Source organism: Lolium rigidum, chromosome 6 (genome assembly GCF_022539505.1).
Source record: "Lolium rigidum isolate FL_2022 chromosome 6, APGP_CSIRO_Lrig_0.1, whole genome shotgun sequence".
Taxonomy (NCBI): domain Eukaryota; kingdom Viridiplantae; phylum Streptophyta; class Magnoliopsida; order Poales; family Poaceae; genus Lolium; species Lolium rigidum.
In genome coordinates, this window is record NC_061513.1 from 322930776 (window position 1) to 322954084 (window position 23309).

The 23309-nt window shown below is 51.0% G+C and overlaps 1 protein-coding gene and 1 non-coding gene across 2 annotated transcripts; one reads left to right on the top strand and one right to left on the bottom strand.

The window, feature by feature from the left end:
* Positions 1–13630: 13630 nt before the first annotated feature.
* TRNAD-GUC lies at positions 13631–13702 on the bottom strand. The gene has a single exon. It is a non-coding gene; the product is annotated as a tRNA-Asp (tRNA).
* Positions 13703–15446: 1744 nt separating this feature from the next.
* On the top strand, positions 15447–17245 carry LOC124660277 (indole-3-acetic acid-amido synthetase GH3.8-like). The gene is made up of 2 exons (XM_047198091.1): positions 15447–15784; positions 15877–17245. Exons 1-2 carry the CDS (start codon positions 15447–15449, stop codon positions 17243–17245), a joined length of 1707 nt encoding a protein of 568 aa, XP_047054047.1.
* Positions 17246–23309: the final 6064 nt, after the last annotated feature.

The window sequence follows — 23309 nt, forward strand, 5'->3', positions numbered from 1 at the left end:
TTTATTCTCTTTATATGATTTCAAAACTGAAAAAGCTCTAGCACATGATTTAATCCCTGCTTCCCTCTGCGAAGGGCCTGTCTTTTACTTTATGTTGAGTCAGTAAACCTATTTCCTTCCATCTCAAGCAAGCATTTTAGTTGTTGTGATCAAACTATTATATTGTGATTTGCTTCATCATGTCTTTTATTCTTCCTTGTTTAGTACAAGTTTTACCTGAATGAATATAGCTTTGAAAGTTATCAATGATCATTATGATTGAGTATGCAAGATGAGCCACATAAGCTTTAATATGAGAGCGCTGCTCAATAGATAAGTATAATCTGTTAACTGTTCTCTGACCAAGAACAAAGTTTGCCATCACCAATTATGATTTCTTATGCACCTTTATTTGTGATTACCTTATACTTGTTTCAAGTTGATTTATATGAGGAAGTTGTTTACTAGAATGTCTTGTGTGAATGAATATGATGCTTCTTGTCCGTATTTGATTTATCGACTCTTCACTCCATAAACATGTGGTCCTGTTTACCGAGTTCGGTTTCGCTTGGGGACAAGCGAAGTCTAAGCTTGGGGGAGTTGATACGTCCAATTTGCATCACTATTTTATATCATAACTTGCTGTTATTCATTGATATATTTCATATTTGGAGATAATACTTATGTTATTTCATCTATTTTGCATGTTTCATGATTATTGGGGGATCGCGCACCGGAGCCAGGATTCTGCTGGAAAAAGCATCGTTAGAACGCAATATTTCGGAGGATCAACAATTGACGGGAATTACACGAAAACTCCTATTTTTCCAAATGACGAAGGGAGCCAGAAGGGGAAGCTGAGGAGGGCTGCCATGGGCCCACCCCACAGGCCGGCGCGGCCCAAGGCCTGGCCGCGCCGCCCTGTGAGGAGGGGGGCCCACAGCCCCTCTCGCCTCCTTTTCTTCGCGTACTCCTTCGTCCCGAAAACCCAAGCCGCAGGGGGTACGTCGCGAAGAGTCACAGCCGCCTCGCGGGGCGGAGAACACCGCGAGAGAAAAGAGCTCTCCGGCGGGCGGGAATCCGCCGGGGAAATTCCCTCCGGGAGGGGGAAATCGACGCCATCGTCACCGCCATCGAGCTGGACATCATCTCCATCACCATCACCATCATCTTCATCATCATCACCGCCATCTCCACCGCTGCACCTCGTCACCGCTGTAGCAATTTGGGTTTGATCTTGACTTGTTTGATAGGGGAAACTCTCCCGGTGTTGATTTCTACTTGTTATTGATGCTATTGAGTGAAACCGTTGAACTAAGGTTTATGTTCAGATTGTTATTCATTATCATATCACCTCCGATCATGTTCCATATGATGTCTCGTGAGTAGTTCGTTTAGTTCTTGAGGACATGGGTGAAGTCTAAATGTTAGTAGTGAAGTATGGTTGAGTAATATTCAATGTTATGATATTTAAGTTGTGGTGTTATTCTTCTAGTGGTGTCGTGTGAACGTCGACTACACGACACTTCACCTTTATGGGCCTAGGGGAATGCATCTTGTACTCGTTTGCCAATTGCGGGGTTGCCGGAGTGACGAAACCCGAGCCCCCGTTGGTATATCGATGCAGGAGGGATCGCAGGATCTCGCAGTTTAAGGTCCGTGGTTAGATTTATCTTAATTACTTTCTTGTAGTTGCGGATGCTTGCAAGGGGTATAATCACAAGTATGTATTAGTCCTAGGAAGGGCGGTACATTAGCATAGGTTCACCCACACAACACTTATCAAAACAATGAAGATTAATTAGCCGTATATAGCGAAAGCACTAGACTAAAATACCGTGTGTCCTCGAGAACGTTTGGTCATTATAAGTAAACAAACCGGCTTGTCCTTTGTGCTAAAAAGGATTGGGCCACTCGCTGCAATTGTTACTCTCGCACTTTACTTACTCGTACTTTATTCATCTGTTACATCAAAACCCCCGAATACTTGTCCGTGAGCATTTACAGTGAATCCTTCATCGAAACTGCTTGTCAACACCTTCTGCTCCTCGTTGGGATCGACGTTCTTACTTATCGAAGATACTGCGATACACCCCCTATACTTGTGGGTCATCAGACGTGGGCGTGGCCCACGTTGCCTAGGGTTTCCCGAGCCTATATAATCTCTTGCCCGGCTACCGCAGAAACATATCTAATACACGAGTTAGGGTTTCCACCTCTCTCTGCTTGCGCCGCCATCGTAGCCTACTCCATCCCGCACGCCGACGTGCATCGGCGAACGGGAGAGCAGGTCTCCGGAACCACTCGTCCTTGCGATCCTGTACGGGAGAGGGCGAATTAGGTTTTTGGGAAGTGTTATCACCAGAATTTGACTGGATCAGAGGTGGGCCGCGATCAAGATGGGTTTGGAGATGTATACATAGAAGAAATACATGAATCGGCCTTGTGTACCAAGTTTGGGCTAATTGCCCGTGTATCTGTACCATAGTAGGATACGTGTCGGTTAGGAGGTAGAGTTTTACCCGTGCACGGTTAGGTGCACGTCTGAATTAGAAAGTCCTTTGGACTATAAATATGTATCTAGGGTTTATGGAATAAACAACCAACGTTCAACACAAACAAATCTCGGCGCATCGCCAACTCCTTCGTCTAGAGGGTTTCTTCCGGTAAGCACCATGCTGCCTAGATCGCATCTTGCGATCTAGGCAGCCTAAGCTTATTTACGTTGTTCATGCGTTGCTCGTGCTCGAAGCCTTTTTGATGGCGAGCAACGTAGTTATCTTAGATGTGTTAGGGTTAGCATTGTTCTTCGTATCATATGTTGTCGTAGTGCAACCCTTATGCATCTAGCCGCCCTTACACCTATCTTAGGTGTAGGGCGGCACCCCGCTTGATCATTGTTTAGTAGATCCGATCCGTTACGGTTGCTCCTTGTTCTTCAAGGATTAGTTTAATATCCGCAATAGTTAGGCCTTACAAAGGGTTGGAGGATCCAGCGGCGTGTAGGGTGTAGTTTGCTAGCCCTAGACAGGATGTTCCGGGATCAACCTCGTGTTGGTTTTTAGGCCTCGTCTAGGATCGGCATACGATCACCATACGCGAGCGCGAGGCCCAATCGTGAGTAGGATGATCCGATTATGCGGTGAAAACCCTAAATCGTTGTAGATCGCATTAGCTTTATCTTGATCAAGCAGGACCACCATATATTCGTGCACCTCGTGCGAATCATGGGTGGATCGGCTCTTTGAGCCGATTCACAGGACAACCTGAGAGCCGATCGAGGCTCGTATTTAACGTTCACGTGTATGCCATGCAGGAAACTAAGCGAGGCATCATCCAACACCTTCCTGACCAGGTATAGGTCAGGTGGCACACCCTTGCGACAGCATCGGACGTGTGACCAGAAGGCTTTGCGGGCCGTCGCTCTGAGGGACTGGGGCCAGCCGCAGCCCTAGTTGTTCCCGGCTCTACGGTGTTGCCGGTCGCTGCCCGCCGGTGGGTTTCGACCGCAACACATTCTCGGCACGCCCGGTGGGACACTCTTCGACATCCACCGCATCGCCATCTACATCCGAGATGGCGGAAAGCACTCCGGTCAAGTACGAGGATCTGACTGACGAGCTCAAAAAGAAGCATGACGAGATCAAGGCAGTCCTCGAAGCCGACCTCATCGGCTCTTTCCACAGAACCCGCTCCCATGGCATCATGTGGAAGGGGTTCTCACCTGAAGGCGCGCTCGATGGAGTGGACCTGTCCACCCCGTCGGAAGAACGCACCAGGTCGCTGCGCCGAGAGATCAACTTCATGGTGGCTCATTCGCTGCACCGCCACTACGAGAGCCTGGTGAACACTTTGGAGCGTGTCGCTCTGCGCGTGATCCAGGAAATCATGAGCCATCAGTATTCTCCGTCGGGACCAGCTCTGGGGACCTACAAAGGGGAGATGCCACTCCACTCCCGTCCGCCGATGCCGTTCGCGTTGGCAGCACCAGAAGTGCCGAACTCATCGGCATACGTCGTCTACAAGATTGGTGGTGATCCTAGTGACTACCAATTCCTACCTGAGGCGCCCAAGGAGATCCCGCACGGATACACGTGCGCATACGTGCCGGACTGCAGTGCACTCGGGCACTCTCGAACCGAGCCGCAACAGCAGGGGCCTCCGGAACGGCGGGGAGGGACGTCGGGAGCAGATCTTGAGAAGCAAACGTGGTTAGCTAAGTACGCCACTCCGACAAACCTCCGGAGCTCAGCTCCTGCAGCTTGGCTCAGAACTGGAAAAGCAAGCATGGCTGGCTAAGTATGCCACCCCGGCGAATCTTCAGGGTTCGACACCTTCAGCCATCACCGCGGATCAGATTTGTACAATTCTGAAAGATCAATTCGGCATGATGCCGAAAAGGAAGACGTTCGGCTACACCAAGCCGTACCCCAACGAGTACGAATTGATCCAGCTACCACCCAAATATCGGCTCCCTGACTTCACAAAGTTTAGTGGATCAGATGGTTCCAGCTCCATCGAGCATGTGAGCCGATATTTGGCACAACTGGGCACGATCTCAGCATCAGACGAGCTGCGTGTGAGGTTCTTCGCACAGTCCCTCACAGGATCGGCTTTCGGGTGGTACACATCGCTGCCACCGAACTCAATCCGGACTTGGAAGCAGTTGGAAGAGCGGTTCCATGAGCGGTATCACTCGGAGGCTTCCGAGGCCGGCATTGCCGATCTGGCACAAGTACGACGAAGCGCGGGGAAACGAGTGTCGAATACATCCAGCGCTTCAGGACCGTTAGGAACCGATGCTATTCGGTTCACGTAAGTGAAAAAGAAGCAATCGAGTTGGCGGTGGTGGGTCTCTCATCATCGATCAAGGACGTGGCCTCCCAAGCAGACTACCCTTCATTGGCGCACATGGTGCAGAAGCTGTCAGCATATGAACAACGCCACCCAGATGTTTACCAGGACAAATTCAAGCGTGCGGTGGCCCTGGTTGAGGCAGACGAGGATGAAGGTGCTGCGGGAGATCGAGAGGTAGCAGTGGCCGAATGGACTCGGGCGACAAGCCCCGTGTCCCGCAAATGGGTTAAGCCACAAGGCCCTCCAAAAGGGTTCGACTTCGACGTGACCAAAACCGAGCAGATTTTCGATCTCTTACTCACGGAGAAGCATATAAAGGTACCCGAAGGCCACAAGATCCCCACGGTGCAGGAGCTGAACGGAAAGCCATACCGCAAGTGGCATAACACGTTCACCCACACCACTAACGACCGCAGGGTGTGGCGTCAGCAGATCCAAATGGCGATAGAAAAAGGGCGGCTAATTTTCAACCAGTATGCCATGAAGGTCGACACACACCCCTTCCCCGCCATTAACATGGTGGAGTATACTTACCATGGAGGGTGCCAGCCAGATTTCTCGTGCAATATCAACATGGTGAGACTCGGGCACCACTCGGTAAGGACGAGAGATGAGAGCGAGCTGCTCTCATAGCAAAGACACAGAGGAAGCCGCTCCACGCGATCGGCTCCGCCACGACGGCAAGCGCTACATCACGAGAGGGAGAAGTGAAGAACATAAGATATCGGCGACCTCTCTCCGATCACCTCCTCAACAAGTATGTGAGTCAGTATGACCAACGCCGACGATACAACGACGATGATGAAAAAGATCGTCTGGCTAGGGACGACAGGAGACGTCGTCGGCATGATCACGACGAGGAGCGATATGAGCGCCACGCCAAGGGAAAGTCGAGGGAGCAAGACGACGTGGATAGGCATTGGGACTGCCTCTTCTTCAGACACTGCTGGGATTCAGGAATGAGCCGATTGCCTACAATCGGCAACTGCCCAGAATGCAAACGAAGAAGGAGGATGCAGCTAACGTGTCCGTGTTCAAGCGTCTAGGGCCTCTCCCGCCTCGGAACAAGCATGCTGAGTCCGCTCGGGTGGAAGATCTCGAGGAACTAGAGGACGATGATGAAGAAGACAAGTATCATCGGCCAAGGTGGTGCCCTGATGGACTCAGCCGTTCCCAGAAACGAAGGGTTCAGCGTCTACGTGGGTTGGAAGAAGCTGAAAGGTTATACCTGCACACGTTGAGGAAGGCACGGCCTGATTTGGCCGCCAAAATTCAGCGAACCCTGGACGAAGAAGGTCGGCCACAAAGAAAAGAGTGGCGCCCCAAGCAAAGGGAAGCCGATGATGAGACATCGGCTGGCACAAACATGGTCTTCATCCTTCCAACAGAGTTTTGTGCTCCAGGATTAGACGAAGCATCTGTGGCACAACTTGACTGCGGCCCACGGCCGGTCATCTTCGAGAAGCCACGAGAAAGAAGTTACAGGCATCTGAAGGCCCTGTACTTGCGAGGATACATCAATGGGCAGCCTGTTAACAAGATGTTGGTGGACACCGGAGCGGCAGTCAACATTATGCCATACTCCATGCTACGTCGGTTGGGACGCTCTAGCTCGGATCCGATCAGGACCAATGTGACACCGAGCGATTTCAACGGCCAAGCATCCGACGCACAAGGTGTTACTGAACGTGGATCCGACCGTAGGAAGGAAAACCGTCCCTACGACGTTCTTTATTGTCGACAAGCAAGAGCACCTATGCTTGTCCTACTAGGGAGAGATTGGATCCACGCCAACTGTTGCATTCCATCCACGATGCACCAATGCCTGATACAGTGGGATGAAGATGAAGTAGAGGTCGTCCACGCAGATGATTCAGCCGAGATTTCAACGGCCGGCATGGACGTCTGGGAGACATCGGGCCAAGAGCCACTCTCAAGCATCAATTTGGATGACTGCAAGCGCATCGACGTGACAAAGAACGGGGTTAGGCTGGTTTTATCCACCGGACTGACCGTGTAACAAAAGCAAACATCGATGGACGAACGTGGTGATGCCGATCCAGGTGATCGGCCCCAAGGATCTATGGAGGAACATTACAAAACCTTCATCGAGCAAGCAACGTGGAGGCCGATTCCAGCAATCGGCCAAAATTATCCTCACCATCCATTCTGTTTAGGGGCGCCAGCCTAATGGACAATGAGGTAATGGGTTTGCGTCGGCTGATGGGCTGGAAGAAGTCAACACTGTTCTTAACCGGGCCGATGTTCACACATAGCACCTTGGCTAACCACAGAGCCGATTTCAGCAGTTCCCTGACAAAATCGGCTCGGGGGGGGGGGCACCTAATCGGATGAACATGTGTAGTAAAACCTTGGCTAATCACAGAAGCCGATTTCAGCAGTTACCTAATAGAATCGGCTCGGGGGGCACCTAATCAGATGAGCATGTGCGATACATGTGCAGTGAGATATTGGGGGCCGATAGAAAAATCGGCCCGTAAAAAAAAATACATATTTCGCATGATATGTAAGGGACAAAGCCGCTATGGAATCTACCAGTAGCATGTGCAAGACACAAGGATCTCTAGCTCTGTGTCAGAGGAGTTCTACTTCTGAGCCGTTGTGTGATCATCTGCAATATCGACTTTCAATGGAGGAGGGGTGATCGGCTCTGGCTGGCTCGCATGATAGTTCTCTCGGACATGATCTATCCCGGGTCCATTTGTCCGAATGGCGTGCCCTCGTCTCGTTTCGCCTTGAGCGAGACTCGGGGGCAGGCTGGCCTGGTGGATGCTCTGTTTTTGAAAGCCGATTGGGTGGCCATCGGCTAGTCCTGCGCCGCGGTTTTCGTCAAGGGTGGTGATCCGGCGGAGCTCAAAGTCATTGATCGAAAGGATGAAGAATAGATCATGAAGGCTTGATGCGCTCACATCGGCTTATTTGAGCTTTGACCAAGATTGCAGTCACCTCATGGTCGAAAAGATGAAGGGCGGATTATGAGAGACCGATGCGTTGCCATCGGCTCATTGAGAATCGGTTTAAAAAGAAATTGGCAAAATCGAATTGGGGAAACTTCTTCATTAATGAACAGGATTTCTTACAGAGAAAGAGCCGATTGCTCAAAGAGGGAAGAACAAAAGAAGGGTCTATTGACCAATCTACTACTGCTGGTCCTACACTAGTAGATCCTAATCTATGGGCCATCGCTGCCCTCGTCGTCATCCTCGGAGCTCTCATCGGCACTACTGCCGATGGGCTCCTCGTCGCTGCTCCCATAGCCCTCTACGGGAGCTTCATCCTCCTCTTCATCGTCGCTGCTGTCGTCGTCCCACCACATGCGGAGGCGTTTCGCTGGCGGGTAGCCCTCGAGGGAGTCGTCGTCGTCTTCCTCCTCCTCTTCTTCGAGAGGAGGGGCAGCCGTCCCGGGGAACCGGTCGTCCTCGCTTTCCGACTCCGAGTTCCCGTCGGCGAGGAACCGAAGATCTTCATCCCCGCCGGTCGGGGATTGGTCGTCCTCGGACCGGATGGAGGAGGCGTGGTCTTCCTGGTCCCATTCTTCTGGGGCGCGGATGTCCTCCGGCGTCTCGCAGGAGGAGGAAGACCCGTAGGAAAGATCGGAGGAGGAGGAGGAGGAAGAAGACATGGTGGCACAGCAGGGTTTTTTGGGTGCTAATGCGAGGAGGATGAAGGAGGAGCAAACTGTTTAGAACGGTTAAATAAAAGGGATATGAGGGAGATTCAATGGCACAACAGTTTCCAAGGAAGTGATGCCCAACAGAAAAATTTCGCAGGCCACGTGGAGAAGTGGAAAGGGCAAGGCATCATGATGAAGGATTCTGCGGCAGTTCTGCTCTGCCACGACATGACCCGACGAAAGAAAAGCGTAATGATTTTGGAAATGTCATTTCCAAAACCAGGGGGGCATGTGTTATCACCAGAATTTGACCGGATCAGAGGTGGGCCGCGATCAAGATGGGTTTGGAGATGTATACATAGAAGAAATACATGAATCGGCCTTGTGTACCAAGTTTGGGCTAATTGCCCGTGTATCTGTACCATAGTAGGATACGTGTCGGTTAGGAGGTAGAGTTTTACCCGTGCACGGTTAGGTGCACGTCCGAATTAGAAAGTCCTTTGGACTATAAATATGTATCTAGGGTTTATGGAATAAACAACCAACGTTCAACACAAACAAATCTCGGCGCATCGCCAACTCCTTCGTCTAGAGGGTTTCTTCCGGTAAGCACCATGCTGCCTAGATCGCATCTTGCGATCTAGGCAGCACAAGCTTATTTACGTTGTTCATGCGTTGCTCGTGCTGAAGCCTTTTTGATGGCGAGCAACGTAGTTATCTTAGATGTGTTAGGGTTAGCATTGTTCTTCGTATCATATGTCTGTCGTAGTGCAACCCTTATGCATCTAGCCGCCCTTACACCTATCTTAGGTGTAGGGGCGGCACCCCGCTTGATTATTGTTTAGTAGATCCGATCCGTTACGGTTGCTCCTTGTTCTTCAAGGATTAGTTTAATATCCGCAATAGTTAGGCCTTACAAAGGGTTGGAGGATCCGGCGGCGTGTAGGGTGTAGTTTGCTAGCCCTAGACAGGATGTTCCGGGGATCAACCTCGTGTTGGTTTTTAGGCCCTGTCTAGGATCGGCTTACGATCACCGTACGCGAGCGCGAGGCCCAATCGTGAGTAGGATGATCCGATTATGCGGTGAAAACCCTAAATCGTTGTAGATCGCATTAGCTTTATCTTGATCAAGCGGGACCACCATATATTCGTGCACCTCGTGCGAATCATGGGTGGATCGGCTCTTTGAGCCGATTCACGGGACAACTCGAGAGCCGATCGAGGCTCGTATTTAACGTTCACGTGTATGCCATGCAGGAAACTAAGCGAGGCATCATCCAACACCTTCCCGACCGGGTATAGGTCAGGTGGCACGCCCTTGCGACAGCATCGGACGTGTGACCGAAGGCTTTGCGGGCCGTCGCTGCGAGGGACCGGGGCCAGCCGCAGCCCTAGTTGTTCCCGGCTCTACGGTGTTGCCGATCGGCTGCCCGCCGGTGGGTTTCGACCGCAACGGGAAGCGCTCGCGCGGCTCGCTCAAGCTCTTCATCACGGGTCGCCTTCCGTCCAAGTCGGGCGGTGCTGCCTACCGTCGTCTTCAACGCCGTCTACTTCGACCCGTCGTCCCTGTCGTCAACAACGTTGTCATCAACAACGTTACTGCCGCGACATCATCTACTACACCTCCACCGCCACCTCCACCAGATCGGTACGTGCGACATATCTCGATCTGTTTAGCGATGGATGCTTTACCGTTTGTGCTGCTGCTACTCATGTTGATTAATACATCTAGTATGTTCGAGTTTCATATGTTAGTAGTTGTTGTCATCATGTTTTATATTCTGGAATTAATCATGGAAATTGTGCCTAATTATCCAACAAAACATACCTCAAGCTCTCCCACTAGTTCCAGAGTGTGGCAAACAACACATGGGAGAGGACTCCCAACAGGGTGGGAACGACACTCAAAAAGACCCTCTCTAGGAAGGTGTCATATTTCTAGTCAAACCTTACATGATTTGGTTCGGACACCCCAACTCCTCTCCCCTCCCCCTTATTGACTCTACCACCCTCCCATTGAGAGACATCAATAGAGGCCTAGCCGCCCACCGGCGTAGTCGATTGGCGTGGTAGAGAAAGTGCATCACATGATGTAGAAAGTAGTCTAGATTTTCAGTTGCTGTAGTGGCGTGTTGGCATGATGCTGTTAGTTTGGAATGGATTGTTGGATCTAGACAACCAGATCTGGTGCTGCTTAGGGTTCCTTCACCTCTCCGTTGTTCCTAAAGCTGAGATAGGTGAGATGAGGAGGACCACCGTCTCTTTCAATAAGGTTGTGGCATATGGTCATCTCTTGGTGTGTTGTTGGTGCACATGGAGTCAATTTCGACAAATTTTACCATTTTTTGAAAGTTCGGCACGATTTGACCCTATTTCGAAAAATATCCAAAATCTGACCCTTTTTAGTAGCGACGTTCTTTGGGGCGCTACCCTCTTCACGGTAGACTACCCTCTTGGAATATTTCAAGTGGGGTGGGCCGCCCCTGACCCCTCACGGCTCCACCTACCACTTACCCCCTGAGACCCTGACCTAGAAAGAAGCATGGCGCGCCCACATCTCTCTCTCCCTCTCAAATCCTTCACCAAAATCCCCTAGATCTGAAGCTTTCTCCACTGAATGTTTGGTCTCCATCTCTCCCCTTTAGTATTCTCCTTCGATCTCATGAATTTGTCCGCAAATATTGTCTTATTAGACCTATTTTTTCTAGTATTGGTGAAACCCTAGTTCATCCCAAATTTCAAAATTTGTATGGTCTTGTGGGCTTTGTGTTAGGTTGCTAGTTAGAGTTACAGTATGTTCGACAACGTGGACCTCCCCACCCTCCTCGCTGTGGTGGAGGACAATCCGACCCTTTCGCGCTGAGGTTTCGTTACTGATGCGGAACTCCCCGCCATTGTCGATCTCGTCAAGGCGGCGAGCCGCCACAAAGCCGAGAAGGCGACGGAGTGGCAGCAGATCGCAAAAGCAGTCGTACAAGGACCTCGTGAGCGACGATGAGTGAAGGTCGCGCCGCCGCATTCGCAACGTCGCAGCCACGACATTAGGCTCGGGTGAGCATCCCGAGCCCAATTTTGCTATGTAACATGTAGTGCCAGCACATTTTGTTAGTTTAGGAATATGAATTGCAATGTAGCATGAATTGCAATGTTGAATTGTGCCGCATTTTGGATGATCCAGATTGAATTGCAATGCTCAATGACTCATTTAAAAAAAATACAGTTCGTGTTGCCGTATCTGCTCTCGGGAGGCTTTTTTCAGCCCGCATATGCATCCTCCCGGCCTGTAAACATGCGTTTAGGTCTGCGATTTGAGGGGTATGCTATAGATGCTCTTAGCCACGTAGATTATTTACAAGTGTGTGTGTCTTTGTGGGCTATCTAGGTGGCGCGCCATAAGGTCATCCGTAGAGATCTCTTATTCAAAGTAGACTCTTCATCTTCAGTTTCACCGAGTAAATCCTGATGGCACGTGTTGCCATAAAGATAGTGATTTCACGAATATATGGACCAAGTATGAATTGGATGCTAATGCTATTATTGCCATTGCCACACTTTCAATCAATTTATCACTGAAAACTCACAAGGCAAAAAAGGAACCACTTGTCGAGTTATCAGTGTAGCTTATGCAAAAAAAGGGCAAGAATATGCGCCTACATCGTGATGAACATGCAAAAAGTAGTGGTTATAGTAGAGAGAAAAATGATCATCTCAGGCACAAAAATATACTACGTTTAAATATTTGATGTATACTTTGAATTATTCCACTAGAAGGTAGTGTCGCGTCAGCAAATAACAACAAAAATGACTAGAAGAATGGACAAATAATTGATACCAAATCAAACAATAGTCATTGACATAGTCACAAAATGAATGAGATTTTTTTTATGCCAACACTTTTTTTTTTGTGGAAGGAGCACAGTACAGACTTCAGATTCAAGATATACCAGTCAGTTCCGCAGAGTTTAAATGAATATAAATTATGTACACCAGTTTAGTGTGCAAAAAGCAAAACTCCCCCTCCAAATAAAATATCAAAGGTCTGGGAGTGAACATTGTCACTATAATTCCTGAAACAACTATGGAATTTCACACTCTTCTGTTTATTTCTGTCTGGTCTAATTTGATAGCTCGCAGCGAGTTGTAGCAACTTTTCGAAAGCTAGAAGATTGTACATTCTGTACTTTACCTAGTTCATACACATGCATGATGAACTGCATTGAGCGTATATGTAGTTATGACTATGTGCACAGCTGGTTTTGCAGAAACCGCCCTGTAAAGCTGGTTTTGCAAAAAAAAAAATCCGCCTTAAAGGACTCATAAATGGAATTAAAGATATGATAAAATAATTAAATTTTCCATTTGAAATTCGAATAATTTAATTTTATAAAAATTGGTGACTAAGGGCGGCATCGGGCCTGGGGACGAGGCATCTCGTGCCGGCGGCGTCGGGCTTGCGGATGAGGAAGTTCGTGCCGGCGACGTCAGGCCTGGGGGCGAGGCAGCTCGTGCCGACGGCGTCTCTGGCCTGGGGCGAGGCAGCTCGTGCTGGCGGCGTCGGGCTAGGGGCGAGGCTGCAACATGGTAGGATTGGTGTGGAGCCATGGGTAGCTCTGATGCGGGTGGGAAGGAGTGGTGGGGAATGGTGGGTGGTTGGGATAAGGTATGGATGCGGGAGGGAAGAAGAACGTGGCCGGTTGGGCCGCCGAGTAATTAGGGGTATGTTTGGAAACAAATTTCGCGGGGGAGTCTTCTTAATCGATGTGCAAAGTAATATACGCCCTAAGCCTTGAGTCGGAGGGAGTAATGGTTTCTAGGAAGGTAGAATTTATAAATTTTGGATAAACAAAATAAGATCCCAACAAACACATATTAAGATTTTGGGGGTTGGGTATACCATCAAGTTTTTAGGAAGATTTGAGCCAGACAATTGTACACATCACAAGCTAGGCACTATAGACGAAAAGAAAGAAAACATAGGGGAACATAGGTTGCCCATCGATCATATGGTGGTGATTGGGATTTAGATGTGACAGCACAAAGGAAGAGATTAGCAGCTCGGCGCCAACACGATAAAAAAATAGCGGAGAAACACAGGTTGCAGCCCAAGATAAAAACAGATTAGCAGGTTGTGCGAGGAGGACAACGTGCAGAAAGATAAAACGCCGTTGCCGGGGATCGAACCCGGGTCACCCGCGTGACAGGCGGGAATACTTACCACTATACTACAACGACTTGCTGGTGATTTCTCGTGCTACAGCTATTTGTTGCGCACTACCTCAAATAAAGTTGCCGTGTGTGCATCCTAGATCATTCCCCTGAAAAATAATGAAATATGTGCTCCTTCGCAAGTTTCACTCTTATTTTTCATTTGAATTGGAGATTCAACCGTGCATCATGATCATGGCGTTACACCAGGGATTTCATGAAAATGGGACTTATGTCTAGCACCTTGCTTACCATGCATTATTCCACTTCCCCAACAATAATTTGTCCATTGCTTAATTACCACGCAGCTAGAATCTATGACGCAGGGGTTGTATTTAATCAGACGATCAACTGATTAGAATAGATATGTAAGTAGGATCCCACTTAACTCGTAGCACTTGTAGTTCATTTTGTGTTTTGTAGTGTTAAAATTTAAAATTTTACACCAAGAAACACAAAATGAACAATAACTAGGACTTAATTAGGTGGGATTTCATTTTATATCCTATATTAGAAGAGTTCCCCTGAAGTTTAGAATAATTTAACACGATAAAAAATAGTGTCGGCCTCCATGTGCATGGGCCACTTGAGAAAAAGAACATCGTGATGTAAGGCAGAGTACATCGTGGCTACAACAACGGCATGCCGGGGCATCTGGCTCTCTCGTCTACTTGTAGATCTCACCGGAGAGGAAGTAGCTCCGATGACACTCAAGGTGGACAACAAATCTGCAATTTCACTCTGGAGGGTGTATACCTTGATCGTAGCACACAGGTTGAGGTACACTACCAATGTATCCGGCAGTACGTCCACAAAGTCAAGGTCATTGTCGAGTTCACTAGCACGATCGAGCAACTCGTGGATATCGTGACGAAGACCCTTGGGCGTGTTCGATTCTAGGAGTTGCGCGACAAGATTGGCATTGTTAAAATAAAGTTGAGCAACTGAGTTTACGGGGTTATTGATGATAAACCCCGCTGCTAGGTTTTAGGCGTTGTATTCTGTCAGCATAGACTTGCCGTTTCTAGACGTTTTCAGTTAGTGTTTAGCTATGGTTCTTTGTAACAACCTAGAGCGAGTCCTGCGGATCACGATACGCACGTGTGATGGCACGAGCACCACGGATCATGGGACACGTTTTTTTTTTTCCTTTGTACTGAGAATAAAAGGAAAGAAGGGATCGAAGAAAAGTTGCAGATCGAAGTTTGAGCAACACAAAACCCCTGTCTGTGTTCGTTGTTCATCAGAGTTGTTCGATCGTTGATCCTAGCTCTAGGGCGACAAAGTTTATGATGATTTAACACGAGAAAAAATGGTGCCGGCTTCCATGTGCGTGGGCCATTCGACAAGTTAGCAAAAAAAGGCAAAACATGATATTGATGTAAGATTCAGTGAGTAACACGTATTTTGCGTCCATGGCGACGCTCAGTGTGGCTGGCCCGCGTGGGAAAGAACGGCTGGGAGAGCTTTGCCCGCGTGGCTGCTGAGCGCCAGTGACCCATTAACGCGCGCGAAGGACGCCACGGCGCAGTGTGTCCTCATCGGCGAGCTCAATCTCCCCTAGATATAAAGGCGTTGCACAGGACACATAATAGCAAGTACTAGCACTCACGAATATTTCTTCAGCTACTAGCTCTCGCTAAGCTCGCATTTTTGGTCAGTGTTCCGGATCGAGCCAATGGCGGCAACTCTCGGGAGCGCGGTCTCATCGCCGGCGGCCGCGGAGGCGGCGAACGCGAAGGACGCCGAGAAGCTCCGGTGCATCGAGGAGATGACCTCTGACGTGGAGTCGGTGCAGGAGCGCGTCTTGGCCGAGATCCTCGCCCGGAACGCAGGCACGGAGTACCTCAGCAACTGCGGCCTCGACGGCCGCACCGACCGCGCCACGTTTCGGGCCAAGGTGCCGGTGGTGTCGTACGACGCCCTGCAGCCGTACATCCAGCGCATTGCCAACGGAGACCGATCGCCCGTCCTGTCGACGCGCCCCGTCTCCGAGTTCTTCACCAGCTCGGGCACATCCGCCGGCGAGTGCAAGCTGATGCCCACCGTCGAGGACGAGCACGACCGGCGCCAGATGCTCTCCAGCATCTTCATGGCGGTTATGAACTTGTACGTCCACGAAGGAGCGGGCACTCATTTCCATTCAACAATTATCAGCTGTGATCGATGCCCTGCTCAGTCCATGTTTCCTACTCCCGTAGGTACATGCCTGGGCTTGACAAGGGGAAGGGGCTCTACTTCTTTTTCGTGAAGCCGGAGACGAGGACGCCGAGTGGCCTCATGGCGCGCCCTGTCCTCACGACCTACTACAAGAACGAGCAGCTCAAGAAGCGTCCGTACAGACCCTACCGCAGCTACACCAGCCCGACGGCGGCCTTCCTTTGCGCGGACGTGTTCCAGAGCATGTACGCGCAGATGCTGTGCGGCCTGTGCCAGCGCCACGACGTGCTCCTCCTCGGTGCCGTCTTCGCCGCCGGCCTCCTGCGCGCCATCCGCTTCCTCCAGCTCAACTGGGAGCAGCTCGCCGCCGACATCGAGGCCGGCACTCTCACCCCACGCGTCACCGACGCTTCCGTGCGCCAGGCGGTAGCCGGCATCATCCGGCCGGACCCCGAGCTGTCCCGGTTCGTACGGGACGAGTGCTGCAACGGCGACTGGGCCGGCATCGTCACCCGCGTTTGGCCCAACACCAAGTACGTCGACGTCATAGTCACCGGCGCCATGGCGCAGTACATCCCGATCCTGCGACACTACTGCGGCAACCTGCCGCTGGTGAGCGGCACGTACGGATCCTCGGAATGCTACTTCGGCATCAACCTCCGCCCGCTCTGCGACCTGTCCGAGGTGGCGTACACCGTCATGCCCAACATGGGCTACTTCGAGTTCCTCCCAGTGGACGACGACGACGACGGCGAGGCGGCGTCCAGAAAGCTCGTGGACCTCGCCCGCGTGGAGGACGGGCGCGAGTATGAGCTGGTGATCACCACCTACGCCGGGCTGAACCGGTACCGCGTCGGCGACGTGCTCCGCGTGGCGGGGTTCCACAACGCGGCGCCGCAGTTCCAGGTCGTGCGCCGCAAGAACGTGCTGCTGTCCATCGAGCTCGACAAGACGGACGAGGCGGAGCTGCAGCGCGCCGTGGACCGGGCCTCGGCGCTGCTCCGCCCGCGCGGCGCGTCCGTGGCGGAGTACACCAGCCACGCGTGCACCAGGCGCATCCCGGGGCACTACATCATCTACTGGGAGCTGCTCGTCACCGGCGCCGCGGTGGACAAGGAGACCCTCGACGGGTGCTGCCTCGAGATGGAGGAGGCTCTGAGCATAGTGTACAGGCAGAGCCGGGTGGTGGACGGCTCCATTGGGCCGCTCGAGATCCGCGTCGTCCGTCCCGGCACCTTCGAGGAGTTCATGGATGATGCTATCTCACGCGGCGCCTCCATTAACCAGTACAAGGTGCCCCGCTGCACCACGCTCCCGCGCATCGTCGAGCTTCTGGACTCGCGCGTCGTGTCCAGCCACTTCAGCCCTGCCCTGCCGGCTGCCGCACTGGACACCGGCGCGACGTTCTGACTAGACGGAGATAGGCCTGCCAAATAGAACGAACTCCTTGCGGAGCATCCGGGGTAATTGGGGATTTTCTACCAGGATGGTAAGAGCATCTTCACCGGTGCCCTCCAAATAGTCGCCGGTAGAGGCGCCGGTACTGTCGTATGGGAGACGTTTGCACAGCATCCTCTATTTGGGGGAGCTGCTCCCACACCGGCGCACCTTATACGACAGCTTCAATAGATAATTTGAATTTGAAAACTCAAACAAAAGCATAGAAATTCGAATAAGTTTATAAATTTAAAGTTTGAGCCAACACATGGTCACCAAACTCGAATAGGTTTTCGAATATGAAGTTTGGGCCAACACACGGCCACCAGATCATCGTCTTCGGCGCAAAAAAAAAATGGTTTCCAAGCTAGATGATCAGATGAACGAGGTCATGGGTGGATCAACCTCGACGACTTCCTCATCGGCGGCGAGCCCCCTGCGGTAGCTCCGTCGCAGCCCCGGAGGCATGAACGTCCAAGATGCCGGGGGAGACATGAACGTGGACGGTGCCGAGGGAGACATGAACGTGGACGGTGTTGGGGGAGACGCCAACGCAGCTCGCGCCACCATCACCTCTTGGCCGATGCGCTCGCGGTACATCTTGTGCCATGCCCGCGCCAACGGGTCCATCTTCTCCATGTCGGCCATCAAGATCTTGGATTCTTGAGACATCTTGGCCAACGATAGCTGCGTCGCTTCGTTGGTGGCCTTCATGGCAGCGGCGTGAGCTTCCATCTTCGCCGCCTGCACCCTCTCCCTCTCCAACTCGATCTTCATGTCTTGCTTGTCGAGGATTGCAACCTTGTAGCTTGTTGTAGCAATGCATGAAGGGGAAGTCTTTGTCCTCGTGTTGGTGCTTGTACATTTCGAGGGTTTGGAGCATCTAACAATACATGATGCAAAACAAGATATGAAACAAGTTGGATCATCAAATAGATATGAAAATAGATGGATTATCTAATAGATATGTAACAAGATGGATCATCATTTGATATATGTAACAAGATGGATCATCAAATAGATATGTAACAAGATATATCATCAAATAGATATAGAACAAGTTGGATCATCATTTGATATGTAACAAGATGGATCATCAAATAGATATGTAACAAGATGGATCATCAAATAAGATGGGCGTAGATCATACCCAATCCACCATTGTCTTGCCGCTCTCCTTCCGTGCCTTGATCTTTTTATAGTAGCCATGGAACTTGCTACACGCCGCGTTGATCAAGTTCCAACGGTGAGAGAGGGCACCCTCGTTCCGGTTCATCTCCATGTTGGCGTACTCACCATAGTTCTTGAGGATGGTGTGTTGACTAATGGCAAAGGCCGGACCGTAGATTGCAAGAATACTATCATCATCATGACCTCAAACCTAGGAGCAGAACACCTAACATTAGGAATGGCTGGAGAAAGTACAATGGAATATGCAAGGAACCATGTGATGAAGAAGGTTTGTGAATACGACTGACATATGATGGTGTGTTGCTGTTAAGGCTCTAGTAACCTACTGACCGCCACTGTGCCACATACATATGTATCTGTTGGTGCAGGTTCATGGAAACTTTAAGCCTGAGTTTCTGAACAGACTGAGTGAGGTTGTGATATTTGAGCCTCTTTCACATGACAAGCTTAAGGATATTGTAAAAATTCAGATGAAGAGTGTCATTGATAGGGTAGCTGCCAAGAGCATCTCTCTATCTACAAGTAATGCTTCGTTGGACGTCATTTTATCGGAATCATATGACCCAGCAAGTGTGGTTTCTTTCCAAACTAATTTAATGATTAGGTGTTGTTTTCGTATAACCATGGGTTTTCCTTTTCTAAGAAGAAACATGTTAAATAGAAGTTATTATATCATAATTGTTTACCATGCTCTAATAGATATATCTGAATACTATAATAGAACCATTTGGTCATTAATTAGCTCACGGGGTCGGCGTGTTTTTTTTTTCAGGAGCTAGGAAATTGACATTTATGCATTATATATTGTTAGCATACCATAGAGAAATAGGAATAAGAGACTTTACCCCGTCACGGAACTCAACCTTGACCTTCCACTTGTACGATGAAATATCTCCCCAAGAATACATTGTCCCCTTATTCCTAATAAGAGGAAAAAGTTTTTTTTTAAAGATGGTACTTAAACGAACTAAATACCTGGATAATAATTACATTAGTTGAAGCAAAGACACATACATACCAGTACCTACGATAGCAACATGTTAATACATGACGGATAAGGCTCCAAGGACCATGCTGAATGCCATTTAGGCTGCATTCATCGAATGGTTGCGACCATGTGCCACTACCGAGGTGGAATTGCCCAAAACAACGGTTACTTGGACGGTAGCAGACAATAGTGTCACCCACGGCAGTAGGCAACGCCTTGGAAGAGACACACAAATTCCTTCCTCCTCCTAGGAAGATAGTCTTGTCTCCGATGCTTGTTAAAGGAGTAGTGAACACTCCCATGACAATATCCGTGAGCTTGTAAGCCACAAGGCTCGATGAATACGCGTCAGTGTATCCGACCACTATGACCTCTGAGTCATACTCTACCAGGTAGAGAGGACTGAAAAGTTTTTCTCTGGGGCAAACGGTGATCAGCTTTGGCCCATCCAGCAGGTGTGCCCCCATCTCGTAAATATTCGTATCGCTTCCATAGATAAGAACGTTACTAGCCATGTATAGTCTATCTTGTATCTGCACTGGCCCATACGATTGTGGAATCGGGGCCATCCAGCTTACCATAGTCCATTGTTCGTCTTGGGGTGTAGCAACGGCGGCGTAAACCGAGTTATTGAAGACAAGCATGACAGTGATGCCCTGTGGCAAGAAAGTAGCCGAAGTAGATACAGACCTCAAGCTCTGTAGCCCCAGCACGGTAGCAAGGGTGTTGAGCGGTGGGAAGTCGACGATGTCGTGCGTGAAAGGGTTGAGGAGCCGGATCGCCGTGTCGTCGTCCCGCTGGAGGAGGAGAAGGCCATTGATCGAGTCGAGAACGCTGTGGTCCTCGAACAGCGGAAGCCTGGCCCGGACGAACGCCCCGGAGTCTAGGTTGAAGAAACGGATGTGGTCTCCAAGGTCGGGGTGGCCGGGGTAGAGGCCGCGGCCCTCCGGGAACATCATCCAGCGCCGTGGGTGGAACCGCACGTCGGCCACGCCGCGGCCACGCGGGCAGTCCGTGGCAGAGCGCCATTGCGCGCAGACGCATCGGAAGCCTACGTAGTCGAACCAGTCTTGGGCCAGCAAGCGAGACGCCACAAGACGAACCAAATCGTGTTGCAGCGACGCCCATGGAAGCTCCGACGGCTGCTTGCAGTCCTGTGTCGCAGACCGAGAAGTTCGCTCCGGCATCTGGAATTCGCTGGACGATGACAACGTGTCTCCGGACATGATGGCTGCCGTATCCACGTCCTCTGGCGGCAGGAAGGAGAAGCTATGCACTATAATCTGACCCACCCTAGGTCAAAAATCAGCGTTGCGCACACAAATAATGCCAACTCGTAAGTTTTTAAGGATGAAATAACACAAGCTGTCTGATTCGGTCAGGGGAGAGAGACCGTATTCTGTCGATCACATATACAGTTCCACATGAACACGAATCGGTATCTTTTGGATTTCAATACGAATCGGACACACTGCTGAACGTCCCACGGCCAGGATTTTTTTTTTGACGAGAAGCCCACGGCCAGGATTTGATTTCCCAGCCATTAGCTCTGCTACTTCAGCTCACGAGAGGTTTGCTCTAGACCATCTCTAGCAGACACCCCAAACCAAAAATCTCAAATACGCGTATCCAGGTCATCCTAAACTCGTTTTGCTAGCTGCAGACGTCTGGGCTGCGCGATAGTTTGTCAGCCCGCAAACTAAAACCGGAAACACATGGTTTATGCAAATCATCCGATAATATTCAAATGTAGCAACATAATCATGTAAACAGATTGTTCAAAGTACTCAATCATACATGAAACACGACACCAAAAGAGGATCAAACATCACATCATCAAGCATCACCGTCGGTTGCCGGCGCATCCACATGACCGCCACCCCTCGCCGTAGCATCATCACCTCGGGCACCACTCATGGTAGACATGGCAGCGCGTCCAACTTCCCTCCTTCGCGTCAAGATCTCCATCTTCGCACATTCCACCACTCAAGATGGAACTCATCCATGTGAGTCGGGTTCATCATCATCGTCATTCTCCGCCATGATGAGCTCCGCCATGGCCCGGCTCTCCTCGGCGCATGCCGCTCGGTGGCGATTTCCTCACGGCCCTCGATGCAACCGGCCCACCGGATGCACGCTGTCTTGGTGCTATCCCATCGGCCTTGAAGTGAACGGTAGGAGCGAGTTGGAGTAGAAGAGAGAGGTGTCATCAATTGGAAGAACTTGTCCTCGATGCGTTGACAATACCTTTTGCCGGTTTGATCGGTGCCGGTCACGGCATCCATCAAAACCACCTCCCAAGCCCTGATCAAGATCATGTCCTCAAATTCGATGTAGTTGCCGGTCCAGATCACTCTCCCCTTCGCCTTGGTCACCGCCCCATACAACACCCCCTCTTCTATCTCTTCCAAGTCACCTTCCTCGTCTTCATCTTCCCCAAAATCATCGCCCTCGAGTCCCTCCTCTATGTCGTTGTTGCAGTTTATAATCCATGAGCGACGGCAAATCGATGTCGACGGACGTGTCGTTGAGCATGTCAACGTATCACTCCGGCGTAACATCAACAGCGGGAATTCTGTCGACCACCTGACTTGCTAACTAAACGGGATAAGCCCAATGTCTAGAAAACTTTGACGGTACAGGATGTCGTCGCAAACGCCATTGAGGCCGGGCGCCGTCGTCGCTATCGTCGCCCTCGCGCACGTCGTGGACGCGTCGTCCTTGAAGGTGTAGACACCACGCACGCCAATTAAACGGCTTCGTTCCCGAAGCCTTTGCCGGCGTCGTGTCGCGCCGTCGCGCACGCCATGCGGAACTTGGACGGCATGTGCAGAAACTCGCACTGACCTCAACTGCAAAACGACCACAGAGCTAGTAGACAATGAAATCGATCGAGCGCATTATTCCAGTTTCGCTTCAATGCTCGGAATTTGGTTCGTCGTCTCGGCTCGGTAGCGCCGGCCGTCGGGTGGGGCCATGCGTGAGGAACTCGCGCCTGCGGCCTCTCAGACGGCGACGTCGAGCCTGGTATCCTCAGTCCTCACTGATCACTGATCACGCGCGCCGCGCCGAAGCCTGTTCGGTGCGTCGCCCATCCAGACATCCGGTGCTACGAATAAGCATCGTGGCCACCATACTTGTGCACCAGAGACTGAGCGTGCTCAACGGCGAGGAGGACATGCCGCTCTTGGTGAGCTGGGCGGCGACCTCGGCGCTGCCGCTTTCCCCTTCATCTGGCGGCGAGCGGGCGCGCAAGGTATCCGGCACCACCTTGCCGGTATCCACGGCGCGCGCTCAACTGGCCCCTCTCCTCCGGCACCATCTCGCCGGTCTCCACGGATCCAGGAGCGCAGGCATTCGGGCGACCTGCGGGAGCGGCGCTCCACTACTAACGGTTTGGCTATTCTGCACTCTGATACAGATGAATATTACAACCTATGAACCAATTCGTTTGAACAGCATGAGGGGAATATCAAATAACTACCTGAAAGGGCACGACCCAGCGCTCGAGGAACCACGCGAAGAGGCCGAGCGGGATCAGGAAGGGGAGCAATGGCTGCTCCACCATGACCTGGTTGAAGAACTCCGGTGCATCCTTGGCGTGCAGCTTCTTCATCCTCCTCTCGCCGCCGAGCGCTTCCTCCACGAGGCGTACACCTAGGCATCGTCGAGGAAAGATCGACCTCGCGGACGACCCGTCTAGGGCGGCAGGGGCACCGATGCAGCAGGTCAGCCTCCTCTCCTCCCCTCGCCGACGCCAAAGTCCAAAGTCACAAGTCACGCGATAGCCGACACGCGGCAGGGTGACCATGGACTTGTATAAATAGAGGTTGTCTGGAGGGACAACCGCTGGGCGGG

Coding starts and splice junctions, on each gene's coding strand:
- LOC124660277 (XM_047198091.1), top strand. CDS start 15,447: ATGACCTCTGACGTGGAGTCGGTGCAGGAGCGCGTCTTGGCCGAGATC. Junction 15,785..15,876: donor TTCATGGCGGTTATGAACTT/GTACGTCCACGA, acceptor CTACTCCCGTAG/GTACATGCCTGGGCTTGACA.